Genomic DNA, 26,505 nt, shown 5'->3' on the forward strand with positions numbered 1-26,505 from the left:
ATGTAAGCTGCTCGTGTATAAGGCAGACGCCAAGAAACCAACTTAGGCTGAAGAGCTCCAGCTGCCACCCACCACAAATGGGAGAGTCTGACTTAAGGTAAATTCCCCGCCAGCTAAAGCTATCTGAATACTTCAAATGGACATCATTTATGGCACAGCAATCACACCTCTGTAAAATCAAGCCCTCTCCCCAAAGGGAAAATAAAGATGCTTTCAGATTAAAAAAAAAAAAAAGAAAAAAAGAAAAAAAACTACAAAAAAAAAAAAAAAAAAGAAAGAAAAAACCTAGGACAATCTGTTGCCATAAAACCTGCTCTACAGGTTCTTCAGGGTGAAGGGACAGGACACCAAATGGAACTCAGGTTTCCTGAAGAAATGAACAGTAGTATGTCAGCAAACACAAACTTTCATTTCCCTTAATTTCTTTAAAATACATACAACTGCATAAAGCAAAAATTATATGCTGTGAATTTATAGCCAGCCTATCTAATTTTAATACAAATGACAAGAATAATCTAAAATACCAAGGAAGAGGGGAGGTAAATCAAACTAATAAAGTTGCAAGATTCTTAAATTTTACAGGAAGTGGTACAATATTAACACAAAGTAGAATTTGAAATTTAAGGATACATACATAATCCCAAGACGAACCACTAAGTAACATGAAGAGGTAGAGATAAAAAGCAAAGTAATTAAAATGTAATTCTAACAAATACTCAATTAACCAAAAGAGGGCAGCTTTCAAAAGGAACAAAAGAAACAAAAAACAAATGGGAAAACTAGAAAACAAAAGAAAAATGGGAGACTTTAATCCAACCACATAATTACATTAATTATAAATACTTTGATTAAAAGGCAAAAAGCAGGTAAAAAGCAAAATTCACCTATATATTGTCTAATAGAAACTCAATTTTTTCAAAGATTTTATTTATTTATTCATGAGACAGAGAGGCAGAGACCTAAGCAGAGGGAGAAGCAGGCTCCCTCTGGGGAGCCTAATTAGGAACTTGATCCCAGGACCCTGGGATCACAACCTGGGCCAAAAGCAGACACTCAACCACTGAGCCACCCAGGCGTCCCTACTAGAAACTCACTTAAAGATATGGGTTAGAAAAAAAAAAAAAAGATATGGGTTAGAAGCAAATGGATGGGAAAAAAGATACAACCTGCAATTCGCAAGCCTAAGAAGGCTTATTCTACTAACACAGTGGCTGGCTATATAAATACCAGTACAGCAGATTTCAAGACAAAGAATACTCCCAAAGATTTTTTTTTTTTTTTTAAAGAATATTTAGGGATGCCTGGGTGGCTCAACAGTTGAGCACCTGCCCCTGGCTCAGGGTGTGATCCGCGGTCTCAGGATCGAGTCCCACATCGGGCTCCCTGCCTGGAGCCTGCTTCTCCCTCTGCCTACGTCTCTGCCTTTCTTTCTGTCTTTCATGAATAAATAAATAAAAATTCTTTAAAAAAATAAAAAGAATATTTAGTAATATTAAAGGAAGCAACCAGGGAGGCATGACAGATGTAAGGCATATGCTTAAATGAGGGCTTCAAAGTATGTAAAGCAAACATTGACATAAGGACATTCACCAAATGAAAGTGGATAGATTTAATTCCTATCTCTCAACAATTTAATAGACTAAACAGACACACTCCACACCCTGAAAAAAATTCAGCAAGAATAAAAGATCTAAGAAATACTATCAGTCATCTGACATCTTATATAACACTATACCAACAACCATAAAATACAGGCTTCAAGATTCTTCAAGCAGACCATATGCCGGGCTACCAACAAGTCTCAATATATTTCAAAACATTAATATCAAAATTAAATAGTTCTAAATAATCCATGGATCATATAAGAAACCAAAAGGAAATCAGAAAAATACATAAAAACACTACTCTAAATCTTCCAGTAGAAAACTTACTTTGTGGCCTGGGGACAAAGGTTTTTGTTTTTTGTTTTTTTTAAGATTTTATTTATTCACGAGAGTCACAGAAAGAGAGAGGCAGAGACACAGGCAGAGGAAGAAGCCGACTCCATGCAGGGAGCCCGATGTGGGACTCAATCCCAGGTGTCCAGGATCACATTGGCCGAAGGCAGGTGCTAAACCAATGAGCCACCCAGGAGTCCCGACAAAGGTTTTTTAGGATAGAAAGAACAGTAAAAATAATTGAAAAGGCAGAGGGGTGGGCAGTGGGTTTAGTTCAAAGAGCATGCAACTCTTGATCTCCCAAGAGAGTTATGAGTTTGAGCCCCACGTCGGAGGTAGAGATTACTTAAATATAAAATCTTTAAAAAATAATTTTTTAAAAAAGATAAATTCAGACTTCATAGAATTTAGAACATCTGATGATCAAAAGATACTGTTAAAAAACTGAATATGGAGAAGCCTGGGTGGCTCAGAGGTTTAGCGCCTGCCTTCAGCCCAGTGCATGATCCTGGAGTCCCGGTATCGAGTCCCATACTGGGCTCCTTGAATGGAGCCTGTTTCCCCCTTTGCCTGTGTCTCTGCCTCTCTCTCTCTCTCTCTCTCTCTCTCTCTCTCTCTCTCTCGGGGTCTCTCATGAATAAATAAATAAAATCTTTAAGCAGCCAGACTGGGAGAAGATATTTATAAGACATGTATCTGACAAAGTACTTGGATCCAGAATCTATAAAGAACTCCTATAACCTGGTAAGACAACAACTCAATTTTTAAAAGGGCAAAAGATCTGAAGATACTTCAAAAAGGAGGTAATAAGCATATGGCCAAGAACACAACATTACTGTCTCAGGGAAAAGCAAAATTACGAGACAGCACCATATACAAAGCAGAACGGATAAAATTAAAAAGAGGACTACTTATTAATAGTAGAATGAAAGAAATGCCCATACACTGTTGGTTAGAGTATAAAATATTACATTCATTTTGGGAAAGTTTAGCAGTTTCTTAAAAAGTTAAACCCGTATCAGGGGGGCCTGACTGGTTCAGTCAAAAAACATGAAACTCTTGATCTTGGGGTTCTGAGTCTGAGCTCCATCCACATTGGGAGCAGAGATTACTTAATAAATTTTTTTAAAAAGTTAAAACACATATCATAAAATGTAGCTCCTCCACTTTTAGGTTATTTGCCCCCCAAAATCAAGCAATTAAATCTCCCCAGCTTGGGCAGCCCCGGTGGCGCAGCGGTTTAGTGCCGCCTGGAGCCTGAGGTGTGGTCCTGGAGACCCGGGATCGAGTCCCGCATCGGGCTTCCTGCATGGGGCCTGCTTCTCCCTCTGCCTGTGTCTCTGCCTCGCTCTCTCTGAATGAATAAATAAATCTTAAAAAAAAAAAAAAAATCTCCCCGACTCAGTCATATTATATAATCATATATTCTGTATTGATGAGCTTCTTCATTATAAAAACCAAACTGGTCCCGGGTTCAGATCCCGGACGAGCCCCCCCCCCCCCCAAAAAACCAAACTGGTAGCATAGTAGAGGCAAAATACCAAATGCTTAGTGATTAACAGAGTCCTTACAAATTTTGAGATCTAACAGGAAAGGAGATAAACCATACTTCTACTATCTCATAATGCAAAATGGGTTATTTACAATATAAAGTTCTGTTAACCTGAATGTTTTAAGTAAATCAAAATATACCAATCCCTGCTACATACCAATAGTACCGGAAATGAGTATAATTTGTTTACACTCCACTAAAATTAAAATTTCTTCCATTTGATCTATCCCAAAAGCCGACTAAGATACCCACAAAAATGAATATTCTATCCTTTATCAAAAGTTCCTATGAACTTTAACTGAATTAAGAACTAGTGGTCTAAACATTATTCGTCATCTGAAATAAAAACAGCACTGAATACAAAATAAGAAAGCATCTACCCAAAACCTATTCTACCTAGACTTTAAAAACACAGGGTAGGCAGAACGTTTGAGGTAGCCAGCCACCCCTCTTTCCTCAGAAATACAGAGACTCTAACTCCAGTGTGGAACAGAACTAGAGACAGGAGCTGAGTGAGGCATCCTGGGATGCAAGTTGGCAGTTGGCCAGAATGGAGAGGGGGCCCAGAGAAGGGAAGAGGTGATAAAGAGGCCTGGAGGCTTACTTTCATAAAGCTCCTCATCACAATTAGTATGCCAAAGTAACAAGAGCAAAAGTAAATCAATAAATTTCCACCCACTCCTAATATCTTGATACAGTGAAATCACAGTAAACACCCATCTCTAAGACAGCCAAAATTAGCTACAGTGACCTGAACTTCACCTAAAGATCTTAGGAATATATTCTTAAAAGTTGAAACTAAAGGGAAACAAGCAGAATTCACAAATCTGTTATCTGGCAAACACCAAATAAAAATGTTTTTTCCTCATACAGGGATAAAGTTTAAAAGACAGCTTAAAGACACAACTTTTACCGAGAAATGTAAAAGCTCATCTAAAGAACAGGCTGTATAATAAGCTGTATTACTCAGATACTCATTTCTTTATGTATACAAAGCAAGACAAATAACCCATTTTAGAGGTAACTTAATCAAGTCTACATAAAGAGCTTCAATAAAATAAAATCGGTTTGCTAAGAAACATACAAAATGTTACATGCTGTATCATTACTGGCATTCAAAACCTTTTCTTTCAAGACAGTAGAATACATTAATACATTCCTTCCCTTCCCAACACTCCAGCAGGAGAGCAAAAAGGAGAACCTCAAGACCAGCACCTGAGCTGAGACCCCAGTATAATGCCACATACCACAAGACAGGCGAGGGGGGGCAGAAAGTCCCAGCTGCCAAAGAAGCAATGGTTCTGAGGCCTTCACAAGGCACAACTATAGAATTGCTAAGCAGGAAAAGGGTAGAGAAAGGAAACGAAAATGAAAGACTGCCTACTCTAAATAAACTTGGGAAACATACCAACAGACTAAGAAGGAAAGTGATACTAACTCGTACAGTAATTTCAACCAAAACATGACTTTAGAGTTAACAGGAACTGTTACAGAAAATGTTTAAAAAATCTAAAAACTCCTAAAAAACTCATGAGTCAATGAAGTTACCAATGAAATTTTAATTAGAAACAGACAAATGGAAGCATTATGTATCAAGACTTAAATGATCCCATTAAGCTGAAATTCACTTGTAAAAAGATTGAAAGGAGGTCTGCATGCAACTCAAAGTATTTAGAAAATAAATAGAGCAGCCTATAGAAAGAAAAGTTAATCAATCTTTGATTAGTCCTCATGTTCTTCAAACTTTCATTTTCAGCATACAGAAATCTTTAAAAAAAAAAAATCTTCTTAATGAAAGAAATAATCCATAAAAAATGGATAAAGAGAGAAACCCCAAATAACCAAGGAACTCAGAAGAGGTCTCCCTCCCTTATAAACAGGTAATGCAAAATAAAACTCCAATGGCTCAACACTTGACAACTTCATATCCATTGCCTTGGCAAAAACTTAAAAAAGAAAAAAATCAAGTATTCATAAGGAAAAAGAAAAAGCATATTCATCTACTGTCATGTGGAAGGAAGTATTCAAACTACCTTCAGGAGCAAGAGAGCAACATTTAATAGTGTGAAGATGTGTATCATCCCCTAAAACCCAACAATTTCAGCCTAGAGAACACACTGCACGTGTGCCGAGGCAGACATGCATAAACATTCACCTCCGCATATATTAGGAATCAACCCACAGGGACACCTGGGTGCCTCAGTGGTTTAGCTCCTGCCTCCGGCTCAGGGAATGAGTCCCACATCCAGCTCCCTACAGGGACCCTGCCTCTCCCTTTGCGTCTCTCATGAATAAATAAGTAAAATCTTAAAAAAAAAAAAAAAAAAAGGAATCAACCCACATGTACCTTGCAGAACAGAGGGTGCTAAATTTTCAGACTGGACAAATGTGTTAACAGTGAAATTATACAACTTGCAATTTTTTTTCATAACACTGGTAAATTTTACAAATGATATGAAGAAAATGGTAAGTGATAAGAACACACACAGCGTTAATTCATTCATAAAACAGGCAAATCCTAACAATACGGTTAATATTCCAAAGGTCAAGTAATTTCAATTCTAATTCTCTTATTTGAAGAATTATGGTTTTTTAGTGGCATCCATGGAACTTCAGGTCTGAGGTTAGGTTTCCTGTGTCATCACAGTGAAGGGAAGCATTGAACACACAGACATGCATGTGCACTCACACTGGGGAGGGACTGTTCCAACAACAGATTAGTCATTCTTGTGCTGAGTCTCCCCCAAGCCCCACCCCTCAGGGTCTCCCACCACCACCACACCAAAGCTTTCAATAAACTTTAAGAACATGAAGGATAGAACCTTACCTCCTCCTCTGGAGGTTTAGATGCAACAAAGCGCGTTCTCTCTCGTCTCATCTTGCCGCCTCCACTACCTACTCCAGAAGATAAACCATTGGCTGCAGACATACTGAAATTTGGGTAAGAAAAGCCACTAGGCAAAGAAAAAGAAAATTAAAACAAATGATATATTACTCTGGTCCATAACTTGTTAACTAACTGAAGACCTAAAAATTAGAACTGCTAACAAAAAGAAGAAATATTCAACCAAATGTTATGTTAAAAGCTGACAGATTTGTGTGTATGCATAGTTTTTTAACATTCTTAATCTTCAAAAACAAAATACATAAACAAAAGCCTTACAAGTGAAATATAAAGAAGCTTAGCTATGTAAAGACATTACCTTTCTTGTTCTCTAGTTTGTCCTGGCGTCACAGGTTTTTCATATCCAGTCTAGAACAAAATGAGCACACACCAAATTTACATGCCTGTTTGTTTTAATTTTCCCAATACCTCCCTTCTGTCTGTCCATTTTAATATTTGAATTTGATGGGTTTTTAGTTAGTAAATCCTAAAACTTGTGACTTATACCCTGCTTTCTGAATGGTAACTGAATTACAGCACGATTATACAAATAAAATGTCACTGAGCACACACTGCCCTTCAAACAAGGTAGTATACAAAGTTAATACACTTACAAACCAAAAAATACTTCTACTCATCTCTCATCATAGCCTACTAAAGGTGTAAGCAAATGTATAAGGATATTCTCTTTGAAATGATTCTCTGCAAATTAAGTTCCTCCATTTAAAGGGTATCACAGCTCTTCAGAGAAATAACAAAACAGAAGGTGGGGACCAGAAATTTACAGGATGAGCCTGGATTTTTTTTTTTTTTTTAAGTATTTTTACTTATTTGAGAGAGAGAGAGAGAGAGCACAAGCAGGAGGAGGAGCAGAGGGAAAGAACCTCAAGCAGACTCCCCACTGAGCACAAAGCCCTCCTCCCACCTCCCACTTAGGGCTCGATCTCATGACCCTGAAATCATGACCTGAGCTGAAACTAAGAATTGGATGCTTAACTGAACAAGCCACCCAGATGCCCCAAGTCTTGATTCTCCTGTATCAAAAAACAACTAAGTGTTCAAAATCTAAAAGCAAATACTACAAGGACACAGGAGCTAGTTCAAAGGCCAAATAAGACAATATGAACATCAAAATAAATAATGCCAATAAAGGATTATAACGAATAAACTGTGAGAAATAAAGTTGACATAAAAACACAGATAGGTTCATAAATGAGAGAAAACTTTTCCTCCAGGAGGAGGACAACTAATAAGTGTACAAAGGAGTGAAGTTAGAAAACCACCCTCTGTCCATCTACAAACAATGGTCTTGGGCAAAAATCACCAATAATGCTAACTACTAAAAGGATATTTATCCTCTCAAAGTTATCAACCTACAAGATATTTATTACAAAAGATAAAATAGTAACTTTATATTGGAGAAATCCTACTACCACCACTTTAATAACCACACTGCTAGTAATGAGAGCATGTGCTTCTTAACATGATAGGCTGAGAAGAGCTCAACATCTATTCTTTGGTATTATTACCCAGGGGGGTACCTGGACAGCTCAGCTGGTTAAGCATCCAACTCTCCATTTCAGCTCAGGACATGATCTCAGGGTCACTGAGCTCGAGCCCTGAGTGAGGCTGCATTCGGGGCATAGTCTGCTTGAGATTTTCCCTCTCTCCCTGTGCCCCTCCCCCCTGCTTGCACATGCTTTAAAATAAAAAAAAAAAATTTTTAGAAAAAAGGACATAACTGGAATCTAATCATGAGGAAACATTAGACATCCCCAAATTGCAGGACATTCTACACAGTAACTTACTTGTACTTTAGAAATATCGATGCTATGAAATACAAAAACAAACAAAAACCATAAGGAACTGTTCTACACTAAAGGAGACAAAGACACATGAAAACTAAATGCATACATAATCTTGAATTTTTTTCTTCTGGGACAACTGGCAACATCTAAATAAAATCTGTACATTAGATAATAATCTATTGTACAATTTTAAGTTTCTGGTTTGATAACTATTCTGCATTTATTACATTAAGGGCATTCCCTACCTACAGGAAATACACAGCAAAGTTAGAACAAATATAGTAAACTGTTAAGTCTTATAATTGGGCGCTCGGGGCCGCGCTGGCCGTGGAGCTGCCAGCCAACCCGGGACCCGGCCCTGGGTTGCTTAAAAAAAAAAAAAAAAAAAAAGAAAGAAAGAAAGAAAAGTTCTTGCTAATTCTGTAAATTCATTAAATTCATTAATTCAAATTATTTTTTAAATTTTAATAAAGCAAACAAGACAAAGTGTTAATGATCGGTGAATCAAGGAGTAATGAGTAAACACTATACTATTCTCTCAACTTTAGTTTGAAAAATTTTAATAAATCAGGTTATGAAGATGAGATTAAAATAAGAGATTAAATAAGAGATTAAATGTAAGTAAAGGCATTAAGAGTAAGATACTATATAAACTCAATAAATACAAAAAAATACACTTTAACTAAATAACACAACAGACAAACCCAGAACATGGGACATTTTAAGACAACTGGCCTGGTCTTATCAAAAACCAATTTTGTCCAGCAATTCTGCTCTTAGGTATAGAACCCAGAAAAATGACAAAAACATGTCTACAAAATACCTGTACACAAACGTTCACAGGATTATTCATTACAGTCAAAAAAAAAAGTAAAAAACAATCCAAATGTCCCCTCAACTGATGAAAGAATAAACAAAATCTAGTATATATCCAAACAATGAAATATTACTCAGCCACACAAAAAGGAACAAAGTTCTGATGCGTACTATGACATAGATGAACCTTAAAAACATTATGCTAAGTGAAATAAGCCAGTCACCAAGGACCACATATTTTAAAACTCCATTTGTATGAAACGTCCAGAATAAGCAAATCCATAGAGACAGATCAGTGGCTGCTTAGGGCTGGAGAGAGAGGAGTGGGGAATGACTACTAACAGGTATAAGGTTTGGGGCGGATGGGGAGAATGGTGATGACAATGTTCTAAAATCCACTGTGGTGATGACTGAACAACTGAGAATATACACTGCACGACTATGTACTGTTCAAATAGATGAATGGTACATTATGTGAATTATATCTCAAATAAAGCAGTTATTTTAAAAGAAAAACAATATGGTAAAGGAGTCAAGGCTTGAGATCTATAAAGACAAAACCAAAGCAATGTGTGAAATCTGCTTGGATTCTGATTCAAAAAAGCAACTATAAACAATACTGGAGTGTGGGCTAAACATCAAGTAATATTAGGAAGGAACAAACATTAATTTATTCAGATGTGATAATATGCAAGAAAATAGAAAATGCATGTCAAAGTACTTAGGGGTGAATAGATGTGTTATGTGCCATTTTATTTTCAAACAGTTCAACACCACCACAAACAAAATACAGTTTATAAAGTAATTCTGGCAAAATTATTTAATCTAAACTATGAGTACATATTAGTGTTACTAGTAAGCACGAATTTAGGATTTGATCAAGGTGCCAGCCATTTGAAAGGCATACCATTTATAATCACTAACACACAATCTTCATGCATTCTCTAGTTGCTACACTGCAATGGTAGAGTACTTGTATCTTATCTATTCTTACTCATTTTAATCGATAATCAAAGATGAGTGAAAATAAACACATACTCACACTGTGCTTTTTATCTATTCTTTGATTAGTCTTCCTTAATTCACCAGATGGGGTCAGAGATGGTTTAAAATAAACAGTTCGATTTGCTGCTATGGAAACTGGCTTTGGGGTCATGAGTCTCTGAACAGGGGGATACTGAGAGTCCACCTTATAGAAACCAAAGACAAACCTTTATTTTCATATATATCAGTGACACATATCTAAAAATCATTTGGCAATAAATAATTAATGTGACCTAGAGACCTAGATGAATATTTCTTAGAGAAGTACCCAAAGGATGCAAATACTAAAAGGAAAAGCTGACAGTAATAGAATGAAAGGCATAAATATTTATAAACCTAAATATAAAATTCCAAATGGTTGCACAGACTATTTTATTCTAGACTTAATAACTTTTCACATATATGTGCCTATGCACAAAATGGAAATTATATTCAAAATTGTTCTACAAATCTAAGTTTTTATTGAATTTCAAATATAGAAACTAAAATGATTTTGCCACATTTTCCCCAAATTACTTTTTAGATATCCTTCAGCTGGAAATAAATTATTTTTAAACTAGCTATGAAAATAATTGCCCAAAAAAAGGGAGCAAAGAATTTCAAAACCAAAAATAAACCAGCATTATTATCTAAGCACACAAGTGTTTTGTCAACAATCTTTTGCAACAAGAAAACACAGTAAAAGTCCTGTTGCTGTATGACTTCTACTCTGTCCAAAGACTGTACTACTATGAATATAGTCCTTTCACTCAGCAGCAGCTGTGAACAACATTGGTTTCCAAGGCAAAGCCTCTGTATACTAGCTCTTCCCTGAATCCTCATCACAACTGTGATCTTACAACTCAATGAGATAGTCTATTTTGCAGGCTGTTCTGATAACATCTGTGAAACATGAGCCACAATATTGTATTCTGGCTTTTATATATCCTAACACTCATTAATAACATTGGATTGATATTATACTCCATCTTTACTAAAACTTTTATCAATGAGAATTTGCATTATGGCAGTTTTTTACATTTACTTTTTAGACAATCTGACATAAAACAGGACTTTGAGAAAAGCAACTAATGCCATAAATTAATCCCATTGGCTAATAATGGATTCCCTCTTGCCTGATTACAAACATCTAGGTAATGCTAAAAAATTGTAAAGCAACACTATCCGCCCAAAACCCCTCAATTTTAGCCTTCTTTACAGAATTTCAGTAAAAATAATTATAATTTACCAATATCTCACATACAGTTCCCACAATTAATTCAGAAAATTATGATCATTTCAATCAGTTACTTCTGGGGAAAACTGGTGTAATAAATGCTTTCACAAGTAAGAATCTGGGAATCTGCTTCCCCCAAAGGATACTTAACTAACCACAAGCACAACTAACAAAAAATATACCTCTTTAACTGTATCCATCATTTTCTTTTTTTCACAGTAACATCCAAAACTAATTTTAACCAAATAGAACACACTAAAAAGGGTTATCAAGATACTATAAGTTATATTTTTTTTATTAGTTCCCATATCTTGGAACAGTACTTGGCTAAAGAAAGATCTAGCAATTTGAAATTCTATTACAACAGATTTGACATGTTTGTTAATGAGGAAAGTTTACAAAAGTAACTTTTCAGTGAGGGTTTTAGTTCACTGAATTACTAAACAAACACTTCAAGCACTTTTCACTCCAACTTTTATTTATCATCAGGAAAAAGTTACACAAAGACTACCAAGATGCTGAAAATGGAAATGCCAAATAATCAAAAAATATTGACTGAGAGTTTACTGTGAATACAGCACTGTGCTAAGGCAGGCACTCACAAGAAGCTACAATGTCCAAGTAAAAAAATCTTATCTTTCAACCACGCCCCCTAACGACTATCAAATTCAATTTGTAGATTTAGTAACTTAAAAATAAATATAACAAAACTGCTGAAACTTTAAGTAAATAAATGCAAAAGAAGTTTTACCCTTTCCCTTTTGGCTTGAAAGTCTGCAGTGGTATCTATTCCACTCCTATCAAGAGGCTGAAAAAACAAAATACTATTAGAATAGATTGGAAATTTTGAAAAATAAGATTTTCATCACTAATATATAAAAATAGCTCTCTTAAAAAAGGTTTAAAAGTCAACTTACAGAATTCAGGGGAGAAGAAACAATAGATGGAATTCTTTTTGCATCCTGTTAATATTGAAACAATAACATAATTAAGATTTTTCACAAAACTCAAATTTTGTTACACACCCGGATTTAATTGTGATTCTAAAATTTTACCGCCAGAGGGCTTGACATCTTCTCTAAAGACTGCAATATTCGCCGAGCTGTTGAACTAGTCACACCGTAAGATTGTGCATTGGGCTGTTTAGCTTTCATCTGTCTTCGAACTGGTGCCTATAAAGTAAACACTGTATTATTTTTTTGGACTGTAAACTCTAAAGCACATATTTCAAGAAATGAAAATATTTACAAAACAGAATGTATCTCCACAGAGAAACAGGATTAATATGGTAACAGCAATTTATCTCTGGGTGGTGTCATTATCCATGAGTTCAATTTTTTTTTCTCTGTATCTTTACTGAAAAGCCAATGACTTTTACAATCAGAAACAAGATAGCATGCACTATGCTAAAGATCTGTAGCTATGTTAAATGGGAAAAGTGAGATCACTGGTATGAAGTTTAAGCATTATCTTAATCCATTTATCCCTGAAGTCTAAATCAAACCCTTCTTGTTGAATCACTATGCCATCACTATGCTGTGCACCTAAACTAATATAATATTGTGTGTCAACTGTAATTCAATAAAAAAATAAAATTTAATTTTAAAATAAGAGAACTAAAGTAATAAGAAGTATATTAAAATATTATTCTAGATATTAGTTAATTAAACTCCAAGATAACTAAATGAAAAGATTATAGACTCTATTGTAAAGAAAATTTAGCTTTTTAGACTAACTCATTTCTCAAATTTTGACCTAAAAATTTTAAATACTCAGGCTATTTCTTTATGCCTGTAACTTTCTTAAAATTGGAGTTAAGGAAAACCCCTAATAAAGAATAGACAAGTATGCTTTAATATGCAAGCACTGTTTACAAATTCCAATTAAAACACTTTTCTCAAAAATGCATTAAAACAATCCAATAACCAAGTGACTATCACAATCTGACAATGCTTAATATAAAGATATTATCACAATCGAAACTCAGTTTCTACAAATAGCTCATAAGAGCTAAAAAAACTGAAGCATAATAACTACTTTATAAATAATGCTTCTCTGATACCAAACACTGATGACATTTTAGAGTAGCTGCAATATTCTCCATCAGCTTTATTAAGAAGTTGATGCCCATTAAGGATTGCTTTCAGGCCAGAAGCTTTGGCAAATATGAGACAACACTAAAATCCTCTAGGAAAATATGATATTCTGTCCTGTCACTGGGTTCTACTGGCCACTCAGGGCCTCAATTCACTAATCAATAAAATAGAACTGAGTTAAAGAATCTTTAATAGACCTCCCAGCTCTAATAACTCTAGGAAAGGACTAACAAATGGATTCAGCTTAAATGTCAATGATAAACATTTCAAAGCCTGTGCTGAGAAGGATTCTAAGGGTATGTCATGACTTGGCATTAAAAAGTATAAAATTCAATGTAAGAAAGGAAGAAATAGCAAGAACACACTCTGACTTGGACTACTCTATGAATCATAGGCTTATATCATCTAATCTTCTAACATGCTGAACTATTATTTTAACTTTAAAAAATGTTTAAAGGAGTAATATGATCCAGTTTAAGTTCTAGAAAAAGCTCCCTGTGTAACTCCAACATCGAGTTAACTCTTTCTTAAATAACAAAATATTGCCCTTCATGAACACTTTCAGAAATAAAACTCTAATTACTGTTAACTATATACACGAAATCATCCTATAATTAGGAAACTAAAGACAAAAATCTTAAAATATATGTTTCTATGCCATTGTTGTTTGTCACAGACTGTTCTCTTCACGTAGATTCCCCTCTCCAAAAGCCTACATATTACTTCTCCACCTTTAAAATGTCAAAATCCATAAAAGTAATAGGCACAACAAATACAATAAAACAATGTTTATGAACTTCAAAAAAACTGTTACTTTATGGTAAAACACAGAATGGTAGGATTTACCTTGAATTTGTTTTTTTTAAGTTATCGATTTCCACTTGTTCTTTGCTCATATGTATGTAAAATACAACTGATTTTGTATATTGACCTTGTATCCTGGGATCTTGCTAAACTCACTTAAAAGTTTTGGTAACTCTTTTTTTTTTTTTTTTTTAATTTCTTAGGCTTTTCTATGTAGATAAGCACATTGTCATGAACAGAAATAATTTTTTCTTCCTCCCCAATCCATATGCCTTGTATATCTTTCTTCTTGCATTGGATAGGACTACAGTATAGCATTAAACAGTAGCAGCTCGAACAGACATCCTTCTTTTACTGACGTGAGAAGAGTATTCAGTCTTTCGCCATTAGTATGAGGCTAGCTGAAGATTTTCTATAGGTAGCACTGATCAGGTTGAGGAGACCCGCTTTATTCCTCAAGCTATAGAAAATTTTTATCTGATGGACACTAAATTTTGTCTAACGTGTTTTATACATCTGTAGAAATGTTCATATGGTTTTTATTCTTTAAGAGTTTGTTTTCATGGTAGATCATATTAATTTTCAAATGTTAGGCCAACCTTGTATTCCTGGGATAAGCCCTACTCGATTATAAAATAGTATCTTTTTATATATAGTAGATTCAATTTGCAAGTATTTGTAGAGAAGCTTTAGGTCTGTAATTCACTAGAAATACTTGTCTGTGACTTTCTTGCAATGTCTTTGTCTGGTTTCAGTATCAGGGTAATGTTGGCCTCATAAATATGTTGGAAAGTATATCCTCCTATTACACGGAAAAGTATGCATAGAATTGGTATTATATCTTTCTTAAATGTTTGGTAGAATTTATCAAGGAAATTATCTGAGCCTGAAGTTTTCTTTGCTGGAAGGTATACATATTAAATTTATTGAATAGGGGATCCCTGGGTGGCGCAGCAGTTTGGTGCCTGCCTTTGGCCCAGGGCGCGATCCTGGAGACCCGGGATCGAATCCCACATCGGGCTCCCGGTGCATGGAGCCTGCTTCTCCCTCTGCCTATGTCTCTGCCTCTCTCTCTCTCTCTCTGACTATCATAAATAAATAAATATTTTTAAAAAATTTAAATTTATTGAATAGACTATTTAGGCTATTTATTCTTAACTAGTATCAAAAAACATGAAATACTCAGGTATAAATCTAACAAAATATGTGCAAGGTCTGTGTGATGAATACTATGAAACACTGATAAAAAATTTCAAAAAGATACATGGAGAGCCATGCTGTGTTCAAGGATTATTGAACAAGTTAATTAAGATGTAGATGTTCCCCAAAAAAAAAAATTAAAAAAAAAGATGTTGATGTTCCCTAAATTCATCTTTAGACTCAATGCAATTCTTTCTTTTTTTTAAGATTTTATTTATTTATTCATGAGAGACAGAGAGAAGCAGAGACATAAGCAGAGGGAGAAGCAGGCTCCTCACAGGGAGCCTGATGTGGGACTTGATCCCTGGGAATCATAAAAGTAAAATCCATAAAAGTAATAGTCAAAGGCAGACAGCTCCACAGCTGAGCCACCCAGGCATCCCAACTAATGCAATTTTAATCCACATTCCAGTAAGTTACAGAAACTGGTAATGTGGATTCTAAAATTATGAGAAAACAAAGATCTAAGAAAGCCAAAACAAGTTTGTAAAAGAACAAAGTTGGAGGACTCACATTAGCAATTTCAAGACTTACTGTAAAGCTATAGTATCAAGACAGTTTAGAGTTAGCCAAAGGATACATAGAAACAAAGTCAAAAAACAGACCCACATATACAGTTAACTGATTTTCAACAAAGATGCAAAGGCAATGCAATGTAGAATGTATAACCCTTTCAGCAAATGGTACTAGAAAAATTGGATACACCTTATGCTAAAAAAAGTCTTGATCCCTACACCTCATGACATGATACATACCACAGACAGAAATTAACTTAAAATAGATCAGAAGGCCTGAATTAAAACCTAAAACTATAATGCCTCTAGAAAACATAGGAAAAAATCTGTGACCCTATGTTAGTCAAAAATGTCTTACACACTACACCAAAAGCATGAACCATACGAGGGGAAAAAACCCCAACATACTGAATGCCATCAAGTCTAAAACTTCTTTTCAGAAGGCTTAAACCAGAGACACCTGGGTGGCTCAGTGGTTGAGCATCTGCCTTCGGCTCAGGGCATGATCCATTAAGAAAACAACCCTATTAAAAAATGGGCAAGGGGAGCCTGGGTGGCTCAGCTGGTTGAATGTCTGACTCTTGATTTGACTCAAGTCATGATCTCAAAGTCACGTGATGGAGCCCTACACTGGGCTCCCGACTCTGCCAAGAATCTGCTTGAGATTCTCCCTCTGCCTTCCCCTCCTTCCAGTGCACATGAGCATGCTCTCATTCTCTCTCAAAATAAATAAATAAATCTTTAAAACAAAAAAATGACAAAAGATTTGAACAGATGCTTCACCAAAGATAATACATTTATGGCAGATAAGCACACAAAATTATGCTCAGTTTCATAAATAAAAAACACAGTTAATGTGGAGTTACCACTACATGCCAATTAGAATAGCTAAAATAAAAAAATTAAAGATAAAAAAATTAAAAAAACAAAAACAAAAACAAAGAACTGAGGACAAGTGCTGCCCAGAACACTGCTGAAAATGCAAAGTGGTACCAGCCACTCTGGAAAACAGCCTGGCACTATATTATAAAGTTTAATGTATACTTATCATAAGACCCCGCAGCCAGCTTCTTGGTGTTTACCCAAGAGAAATGAAAATTAACATTCACACAAAATACTCATAACCCCTTTAATCACACTTGCCTCAAATCAAAAACAGCCCAAGTGTCCTTTCACTAGTGAATGGATAAATTATAACTCAGCAATAAAAGGAACTATTGACATATGCAAAAATATATATTAATCTCAGATGCATTACGCAAACTAAGTACAATGAGCCAGATTCAAAAGGCTAGATACTACATTGATTAAATTTAAATGATGTTCTAGAAAAATCACAACTACAGGAAAAAAAAAAAAACAGATCGGTTGTCAGAGGGTGGAAATGGAAAGAGGGATTGACTATAGAGAGGTACAAGGTAACATTTTGGGGTGGAAACGTTTATTCCATTCTCTGATTCCAGAGATGGTACACAACTCTATTTTCTTAAAGTTCTAATACTCTAATAAGGGTAAGTTCTACGATATATAATTTACACCTCAATTTTTTGAAAAAAAATATTATCTCGGGATCCCTGGGTGGCACAGCGGTTTGGCGCCTGCCTTTGGCCCAGGGCGCGATCCTGGAGACCCGGGATCGAATCCCACATCAGGCTCCCGGTGCATGGAGCCTGCTTCTCCCTCTGCCTATGTCTCTGCCTCTCTCTCTCTCTCTCTCTCTCTCTGTGACTATCATAAATAAATAAAAAAAAATTTAAAAAAAAAATTAAAAAAAAAATATTATCTCAATTAATTTCTAAAAGCACAGAGGCATATAACACACTCACAAATGTAATGAATAAATTTATTCACTCAGGTCTAAAATAACATTCAGATAGTCCCTAAATGACAACAATGTTTCTAATCCACAGTTCTATCATTTTACCAAAAAATAACCAAACCACAATTCCACTTGAGGTCTATTAGTTACTTGTCAATTGTTATTTTTAAGTTCTCAGTCCTTCTATTCAGACCAACCTGATATGGTGTGTTTCGTAGTTTAGGTTGTCTTACAGCAGCTGCTGCCCCACCATACGTTGTTTTTCCAGGATAAAAAGGAGAATCTCCAAGCTGACTTGTTTTAAGGACTGAAGAATTCCCAAGTGACTGCGCAGAAACACAATAATAAATCATGAGTAATAAACACTCAAAACTAGTGTGATTAAATCAAAACCTATTAGTACTCACAGGGGAAAGCGTTCCAAAGGCAGACAAGTTGAATGCTGGTTTTTTTGAGCTGGTGGCAGTGTGCTGTGAGTGTGAAGGAGTCCGTTCAGCCTCTGGGGACCATAGAGGTGGCACTGAAGTGTTCTTTGTAACAGCTATATCTAAACAAAAATATGCATAGTAAGAGCACTGATTACAAGAAAATGGACATTACAAGTCAGAAAAAACCTATCCCATGAAATTTAACTTCACTACCAAATGCCAAGAATACCTTTATCAGAAGCTCTTGAAGAAAAACCACTGGTAGTTGAGATGTTATCATCATCATGCTGAGAGGTAGAATCTTTAATTTCCTTTACAAGGGAAAATCCAGAACTGCCAATTGGGAACGCCGAGGATGTGGAGGGCTGACAGTGTAATGCAGGAGATTCCAACATGGAGAAATTCATATGGCTCCGATGAAGAGAAGGCCTTGTTAATACATCTGGGTAATTTGAAGAAGTACTAGTTGTTGAGGGTTCTTAAAAACAAACAAACATTAATACTATGAATATACAGCTTAGAAAAAGCAATACAATATCACAACAAAATGGCATTTAAGAAAACATACTATACAAATACAGCTTCAAGTCACTGAGGCCTCCCATGATAAGCCCAATTTAGGTTTGTCTGGTTTTTTTTTTAGGTTATTCTTTTTAGATGAAATGAAGTTTCATCTAACTGCAACAAATTTACTTAACCTAGTATCAAACCATGTTTCAGAGTTCACATACAACTTCTACAAGTGCATGGTTGTTTTTTCCCCTTGAATTGATATAAAACTTGCTTGTGAAAAATCAAGTCAAAGAAATTATATAAGAAAGTCATAAAAAGTGGGCAGCCCCGGTGGTTCAGCGGTTTAGCCCTGCCTGAACCTAGAGACCCGGGATTGAGTCCCACATCGGGCTCCTGCTTCTTCCTCTGCCTCTCTCTCCCTCCCTCTCTCTCATGAATAAATAAATAAATAAAATCTTAAAAAAAAAAAAAGTCAGGGCAGCCCCGGTGGTGAAGCGGTTTAGCGCCGCCTGCAGCCGGGGTGTGATCCTGGAGACCCAGGATCGAGTCCCACGTCTCGCTTCCTGCATGGAGCCTGCTTCTCCCTCTGCCTGTGTGTCTGCCTCATTCTCTAAATAAATAAATAAATAAATAAATAAATAAATAAATAAATATTTTAAAGATAAAAATTAAAAAGTCATAAAAAGGATGTCTGGTTCCTCCAGAAATAACCACTATTAAATTTGTATATCCTCCCAGATATTTTATATGCATATGTAAATGTTTCCCCTAATTATATAATCATGCTATGCATCCAATTTTCTAGGACTTGTTTTTTCATTTAACAATTTTGTCTCTATATACAAAGCACTCCCCTTAAATACCACATTGTATTTTATCATAGACTATACTTATGTGATTATTTTCCCAATGCTGCCAATATTTATGTGATTATTTCCCAACTTCCATCAAACATACATGCACTGATATCTGCATATTTTCAGAGTATTCTTTTGGATTAATCCATGGTTCTCTAAGAATATAACAGAAACATGAAAAAAATTATTAAACATACTTTTAAGCTACCCAAAGAATATCTGATTCTGTAAGTCTAAAGTTGGGCCCCTAAAGCTTCCTAATTATCCAACAGAATTGAATAAGATTCAACTGAATAAACAATTAGATGTGGAATGCTCTGTCGGAATGGATAAGAGTGCATGTTCACCTTTGCATATGAGACATCAGGATCCTGTCAAGTTATACTCTTACAAATGGCAAATGACAATGTACATTTCCACCATCCTCTCCAACATGGGACATTCACCTTTACTGATTTCTGTCAATCTACTATGTCAAATGGCATCATTTTATTTGCATTTACTTAAATGAGAGATATTGAGCATCCTTCCCTATATTCAGTGGTCATTTATATTTCTTCTTCTATTAATTGCTTACTGATATAGTCCCTATATTAAGATTAGTAAAATCTTTTTTTTTTTTAAAAATTTTACTTATTTATTCATGATAGATATATATAGAGAGAGAGAGGGGCAGAGACACTGGCAGAGGGAGATGCAGGCTCCATCCCAGGTCTCCAGGATCGCGCCCTGGGCCAAAGGCATGGGCTAAACTGCTGAGCCACCCAGGGATCCCAAGATTAGTAAAATCTAGTTTTTGATCAGTAAGATAGTGTGATGTGATCTGAAATATTACAACTAATTTTTCATCACTGGTTGAACCAATTTATTTTGTTGATGGTGTCTTTTGCAATACAGAAAATAACTTGTATCTACTTTTATTTCAATATAATGTTTAATCTTGCATCCATCTGGAATCAGTTATGATGCAGTAGTTGAGAGAATGATTCAGCTTTATTGTTTTCCAAATGGTTAGCCTGTTTACATTCTAAAATAACCTTCTTAAATAAGTTACATTTTAATCACCGAATGAGAAGCCATCACTACCACGATACTAAATTCCAAAAGGCTTTTCACTCCTTTCTCCAGTGATGTATCTGTACCAGTATGATGTTTTACTACTCCAACTTTAGAACACATTTAGTAACTGGAAAAGTTATTCCAACCTACCCCCATATTCCCCTTATTCTTTTTCAGAATTTCTTTATTCATCTTCAGATACATTTTCAAGAACTTTAAAGTCATTTGTAAGGTTTACAAAAGACATTACTGTTAGGTTGGAATAACTGGGCCTCCAGACTAGTCCTACCACTATAATTTAAATAATTATAAAACTATAATTTTATATTATAAATTAATATATAAAATATATTATAAAACTATAATTTTATAATTATAAACAAAATATAAGACATCTTTCAGATAGGAGAAAACAGCACTCAAAAAGAAAAAAAAAGAAAAGAAAAGAAAAAGAAAAAGAAAGCAAGCAAGCAAGCTCAAACAGTGAGTCCTATCACTACCCAGCTCTCTACCCTGGCACATTTTTAGACCTGGAAGAGAAAACTGGAGTCCAAATCCAGATGGGAGTGTCCAGACAGTGAATGGGCTATCATTGCACAGAGTTAGACCATCTAAGGCTTAACAAATACCAGCTGTTACAGAATACAAAAAAATAGATGCTAGGAGGTGAGCAATGCTAAGGGACAAGAAGCAGTCCTAAGAACAGAGAAGCCAGTGTTGCAAGAACTGAGAGATCCCATAAACACATCCCTAAATCCATGGTATTCCGCCAAGATGTTGGGAAAGCTTCCCCTTGAGACTAAGGATCATGTCAAGAACAAGACCTACAGTAGACTCAGCCTAAAAAGCCACAGGGGAAACAGTCTGAGGTCTAAGTCCTACCACTTTAGGGAACTTAAACACCTTGGACAGATACACATTAATAAAATGTAAAACTAAGTTTACAAAGTTCAAAATGATCATTTAGTAACAACTGCCTGCTCAATCAAGAATTAATACTCCTCAGAGGAAGATAACAGCATCCAGAATCTCTACCTTTATTATTCAAAATATTTAGGCAGAAACCATTTGATATATATAAGAAAAATGTGATCAATAGTGGGGAAAAAAGACAGCCAATAGGAATTGAACATAAGATAGCCAAGATAACCTTAACAGACTCATTAAAATTATTTGACTTGGATCACACTAAGTTAAAAGATTTTAAAAAGGAAGTGCTATCTTGCCCAGCATTGTTTTACTAATGACTTTTCCTTTTGTTCAGGTCTCCTTTAGGTCCCTCGGCAGAATTTGAAAGAATTTCTTCTTCTAGAGTACCATACACTTCTTGTTAAATTTATTTCTATTTTTGTTGTTTGATATTTTAAGTGGGAACCTTTCTTCCTTCAAACTAACACTGCTTAAGTAAGAGTTACTGGGGTGTTTTTCTATATTAACTTTGTGATTTAGTTCTACAATTGTCTTATTCTAACAAGTTTTGTTTTGTTTTAATCAATTGGCTTAAGTTTTCTGGGTATTACTGATAAACAAGGATCATTCTGCCTCCTTCTTTCCAACACTTACATGTATACATACATCCTCTATAATTATATATTTAATATCTAGAAGTGGTGATGAAGGGCTTCCACTTTATACCTAATTTTAATGGGAATGTTTCTAATGTTTCACCATTACATACGATTCAGGCCTTTGGATGACTAACATGTTAAGGAAGTAGTGGTTTCCAATTTCTAAAGGAAATAAGAATAGACTAAGTTTTAGCAAATGCCTATTAAGTATTTACCAGAAAGAAAAAAAATTATAAGATTTCACCTAAAATATGCTAAATTATATTAATAATTCCCTCATGATGAAGGATTGCCTACATCTCAAGATTAACTCTCCCCAGTGAGTAAGAAGATTCTATTATTCTTTAATGTGCTCCTAGATTGTATTTGCTACTCTGTAATTTTCTTCCCAAAAAGTCAGTCTTCAAAAATACTTACCAGTATAAGCAATACAAAACAATTCTGGATTATTTAGTTTCAAAGTACAATTATGCAAAAAATAAGACACAGATAAAAACACTTAACTAGTACTAGAAAGAAACATCAACTTAATAAAAGCCATAAATGAAAAAAAATCACAGCTAACATTAAATTCAGTGGTCAAAAGACAGAAATTTTCCTCTAAAATCAGGAAACAAAACAAGGATACTAGCTGTCCCCACTTCTATTTAACCCAGTATTGGAAGCTCTAGCCAGAGTAGTAAGGAAAGCAAAAGAAAGATATTCAAATTGGAAAGGAAGACATAAAATATCCCTACTCACAAATGCTATAACTTATATGTAGAAACTTCTAAATATTACACACATACACACACACACAAATCCTGCTGGAATAAACAAATTCAGCAAAGTAGCAGATTACAAAATACACAAAAATGAGTTGTTTCTATACCTTAACAATGCACATTCTGAAAAGTAAATTAAGAAAACAATTCCATTAACAACAGCATCAGAAAGAATAAAACACCTAGAAATTAACCAAAGAGGTAAAAGACTTGAACAAAGAAAATGATAAAACACTGCCAAAAGAAAATTAAGAAGACTTTATAAATGGAAAGGCATTCGTGTTCTTACACTGAAGGAACTAATGCTGTTAACATATCAATACTACCCAAAGCAATCTGGAGATCCAATATAATGCCTTTCAAAAACTCAAATTTTCTCAAAAACAGAAAAATACATCCTAAAATTCTTATGGAATCTCAAGGGCCAAAATATTCTTGAGAAGAACAAAGTTGACTTTCTTCCAATTCCTGATTTCAAAACTGATCACAAAACAATAATCAAAATAGTATGGTATTGGCATAAAGACAAACATATAGACCAAGAGAACAGAACAGAGCCCAGAAATAAATCCTCACATGTATGGTCGAAATGACCTTCTACAAAGGAGCTAAGACTACTCAATGAAGAAAGGACCGTCTCTTCAAATGGTGTTGAGAAAACTGGACAGCCACATGCAAAAGAATGCAAATGGACCCTTATCTTACAACATTTACAAAAATTAACTCAAAAATGGATTGAAGACCTAAAAGCAAGACCCAGAACTTAAAATAATAAGAAATCACAAGGGAAAAGCTTTATGGCATTGGTCTTGACAATGATTTCCTGGATTTGACAGGCAACAAAACAGAAAGAGACATACGGAACTATATTAAAAACTATGAACTAAAAGACACAATCAACAGAGTAAAAAAGCAACTTACAGAATAGTAGAAAATATCTGCAAACCATATATATGATTAGAGGGCAAAATCCAGAACATATAAATATGAACTCCTACAACAAAAAAAAATCAAATAACCTGATTAAACTTGGGCAAAGAGGTGCACCTGGGTGGCTCAAGTCAGTTGGGCATACAACTTTTGGTTTCAGCTTAGGTCATGATCTCAAGGTCATGAGCTTGAGCCAAGTGTTGGGCTCTGTGTTGAATCTGCTTGAGATTCTCTTTCCCTTTCCCCCCAAAATGAATGAATACATAAAATCTTTTTAAAAGGGGGGGGCGGCAAAGAACCCGGATACTTCTCCAAAGATGATACACAAATGGCCAACAAAGAAGCATATGATAAGATGCTAAGCATTATTAATCATCACAGAAATGCAAATCAAGCCACAATGAGACCCATTCACACCCATTAAAGACAGTTACCATCAGAAAATAAATGATGGCGAGAACATAGAGGAAGCAGAATACCCCCAGGGCACTACTGGTAGGAAATGTAAAATGACATAGCTGCTGTGGAAAATAGTATGGGAAGTTCTTCAAAAAAATTAAAAATAGAATTCCTGTATGACCCAGCAATTCCTCTTCTGGGTATATACCTAAAAGAACTAAAAGCAGGGTCTCTAAGAGACTTGTACAACCATGTTCCAAACAGTATTATTCACAATAGTTTAAAGGGTGAAGCAACCCAAGTGTCCACTGACAAATGAATAAACATATTATATACTTATAATGGAAAATTATTCAGCCTTAAGAAGGAAATACATTCTGCTATATGGCATAATGTGAATGAACCTTGAAGACATTAGGATAAGTGAAATAAGAGAACCAACAAAAGGACAAAAAACTGGAGGATTCTACTCAGATGACGTGCTTTGGTAGTCAAAGTCACAGAAAGTAGAATGGTGTTTGCCAGGGCCAGAAGGGAAGAGGGAATGAGGAGTTAGTATTTAGAGTTTTAGTTTTACATAATGAAGAAAGTTAAGGTGGATGGTGCTGATGGTGACATAACAATATGAATGCACTTAATATACTGAACTGTATGTACACAATAATGACTAAAATGGGGGTGCCTGGGTGGGTCAGTTGCTTAAGCATCTGCCTTTGGCCCAGGTCATGGATCCCAGGGCCCTAGGATCAAGCCTCACACCAGGCTCCCTGCTCAGTCCAGAGGTCTCCTTTCTGCTTCTCTCTCTCCCTATCCCCCTGCTTGTGCTCTCTCACTTGCTCTCTCATAAATAAATAAATAAACAAACATTTTTTAAAAAGTTACTCACAAAAGGTATGTACACGACACATGTAATAGAAAAACTACGAAACAGGGGATCCCTGGGTGGCTCAGCGGTTCAGCGCCAGCCTTTGGCCCAGGGCATGATCCTGGAGTCCAGGGATCGAGTCCCGCATTGGGCTCCAGGCTTGGGGCCTGCTTCCCCCTCTGCCTGTGTCTCTGCCCCCCCCCCCCATCATGAATAAATAAATAAAATCTTTAAAAAAAAAAAACTACGAAATAAAAGTTAAGAACATAACAAAATCCAGGGCACCTGGGTGGCTCAGTTAAGCATCTGCCTTGTCTCAGGTTATGATCCCGGAGTCCCAGGATCAAGGCCCACATTGGGCTCCCCGCTCAGTGGGGGATCTGCTCCTCACCCCACTCTCATCCTCCCTTCTCTCAACGTAAGTAAACAAAATCTTTTTTAAAAATAATGAATAAAATCCAAGTTGGAACTGACCTTGGCAAACCACTGAATTAATTCCATTATTTAAATGAAAATACAAACACACAAAAAAGAACTTTATAGATATAAAATAAGAAAACGCTCCACTTATCTCACACCTGAACTAAATTAATTCTTCAAGTTAGTAAATCCTCTCAAGCATGCTCATCAAAGATGGAAAAGAATGTCAGCCACTGTGGATATAGGCTGGAGAACACTGGAAGTCTCTAATGAAAAAAGCAGCAGGGGTCCCTTCAATGCCCAGGAAAAAAAAAAAAAAAAAAAAAAAGACGTGGAGGCAGTCAGCGTAGACCTACCAGATAAAAGCCTCAACAAAGTTGTTAGTAACATATTTAAAGAAATCAGTCCCAAATACAGATATTAAAAAACTTCCTAAGTTATTCTAATAAAAAAGAAGGAAATATTTAAAGACTAAGTAAAATCGGCTATTACTAAGAAACCTTAGGTAGACCGTTTGTTCGCACTGAGAATCATTCTTTCAGGCCCATTTCACTCTCACTAGGTTTCACAACAAGCAAATCAGGCAACATATTACTATGATCACCAAAATTAACAGGCCATACACCCCACGTCTTCCAAATCAACAACAGAAAGACAACCCAATTAAAAATGGAAAAGGGGCAAAAAAAAAAAAAAAAAAAGGAAAAGGGAGATGTGAATAGCCGTTTCTCCAAAGGTATGCAAACAACCAATAAGCACATGGTAAGATGCTCAGTATCATTACTCATCACGGAAACGCAAATCAAAACCACAAGATAACAGTTCAACCCACTAAAAGAGTTGTAATAAAAAAAATTCAAAGGGTGCCTAGCTGGGTCAGTGGGATGAGCATACGGCTCTTGATCTCAGGGTCATGAGTTCAAGCCCCATGTTGTTGGGTGCAGAGGTTACTAAAAAATAAACTTAAAAAAAAAAATCTTAAAAAATGAAAAAATACGAACACCTGGGTGG

At 35.5% G+C, this 26,505-nt stretch overlaps 1 protein-coding gene across 4 annotated transcripts in view; it reads right to left on the reverse strand.

Moving 5' to 3' along the window:
- The window catches only part of NUP153 (nucleoporin 153), an 84,452-nt gene that overhangs the window by 27,493 nt on the left and 30,454 nt on the right, over nucleotides 1–26,505 (reverse strand). For 3 of the 4 annotated variants that reach the window (XM_038584244.1, XM_038584245.1, XM_038584243.1), the window contains 9 exons: nucleotides 18,349–18,597; nucleotides 18,099–18,238; nucleotides 17,889–18,017; nucleotides 12,313–12,429; nucleotides 12,175–12,219; nucleotides 12,009–12,065; nucleotides 10,040–10,186; nucleotides 6,693–6,742; nucleotides 6,317–6,443 (listed from right to left, as the gene is read on the reverse strand). In XM_038584244.1, the coding sequence (XP_038440172.1) occupies nucleotides 6,317–6,443; nucleotides 6,693–6,742; nucleotides 10,040–10,186; nucleotides 12,009–12,065; nucleotides 12,175–12,219; nucleotides 12,313–12,429; nucleotides 17,889–18,017; nucleotides 18,099–18,238; nucleotides 18,349–18,526 (990 nt within the window). In that variant the 5' untranslated portion in view covers nucleotides 18,527–18,597. Of the gene's footprint in view, nucleotides 1–6,316; nucleotides 6,444–6,692; nucleotides 6,743–10,039; nucleotides 10,187–12,008; nucleotides 12,066–12,174; nucleotides 12,220–12,312; nucleotides 12,430–17,888; nucleotides 18,018–18,098; nucleotides 18,239–18,348; nucleotides 18,598–19,589; nucleotides 19,645–26,505 lie in introns of all 4 variants that reach the window. The other variant, XM_038584246.1, reaches the window with a different exon arrangement.

This window comes from Canis lupus, chromosome 35 (assembly GCF_011100685.1).
Source record: "Canis lupus familiaris isolate Mischka breed German Shepherd chromosome 35, alternate assembly UU_Cfam_GSD_1.0, whole genome shotgun sequence".
In the NCBI taxonomy this organism is placed as follows: Eukaryota; Metazoa; Chordata; class Mammalia; order Carnivora; family Canidae; genus Canis; species Canis lupus.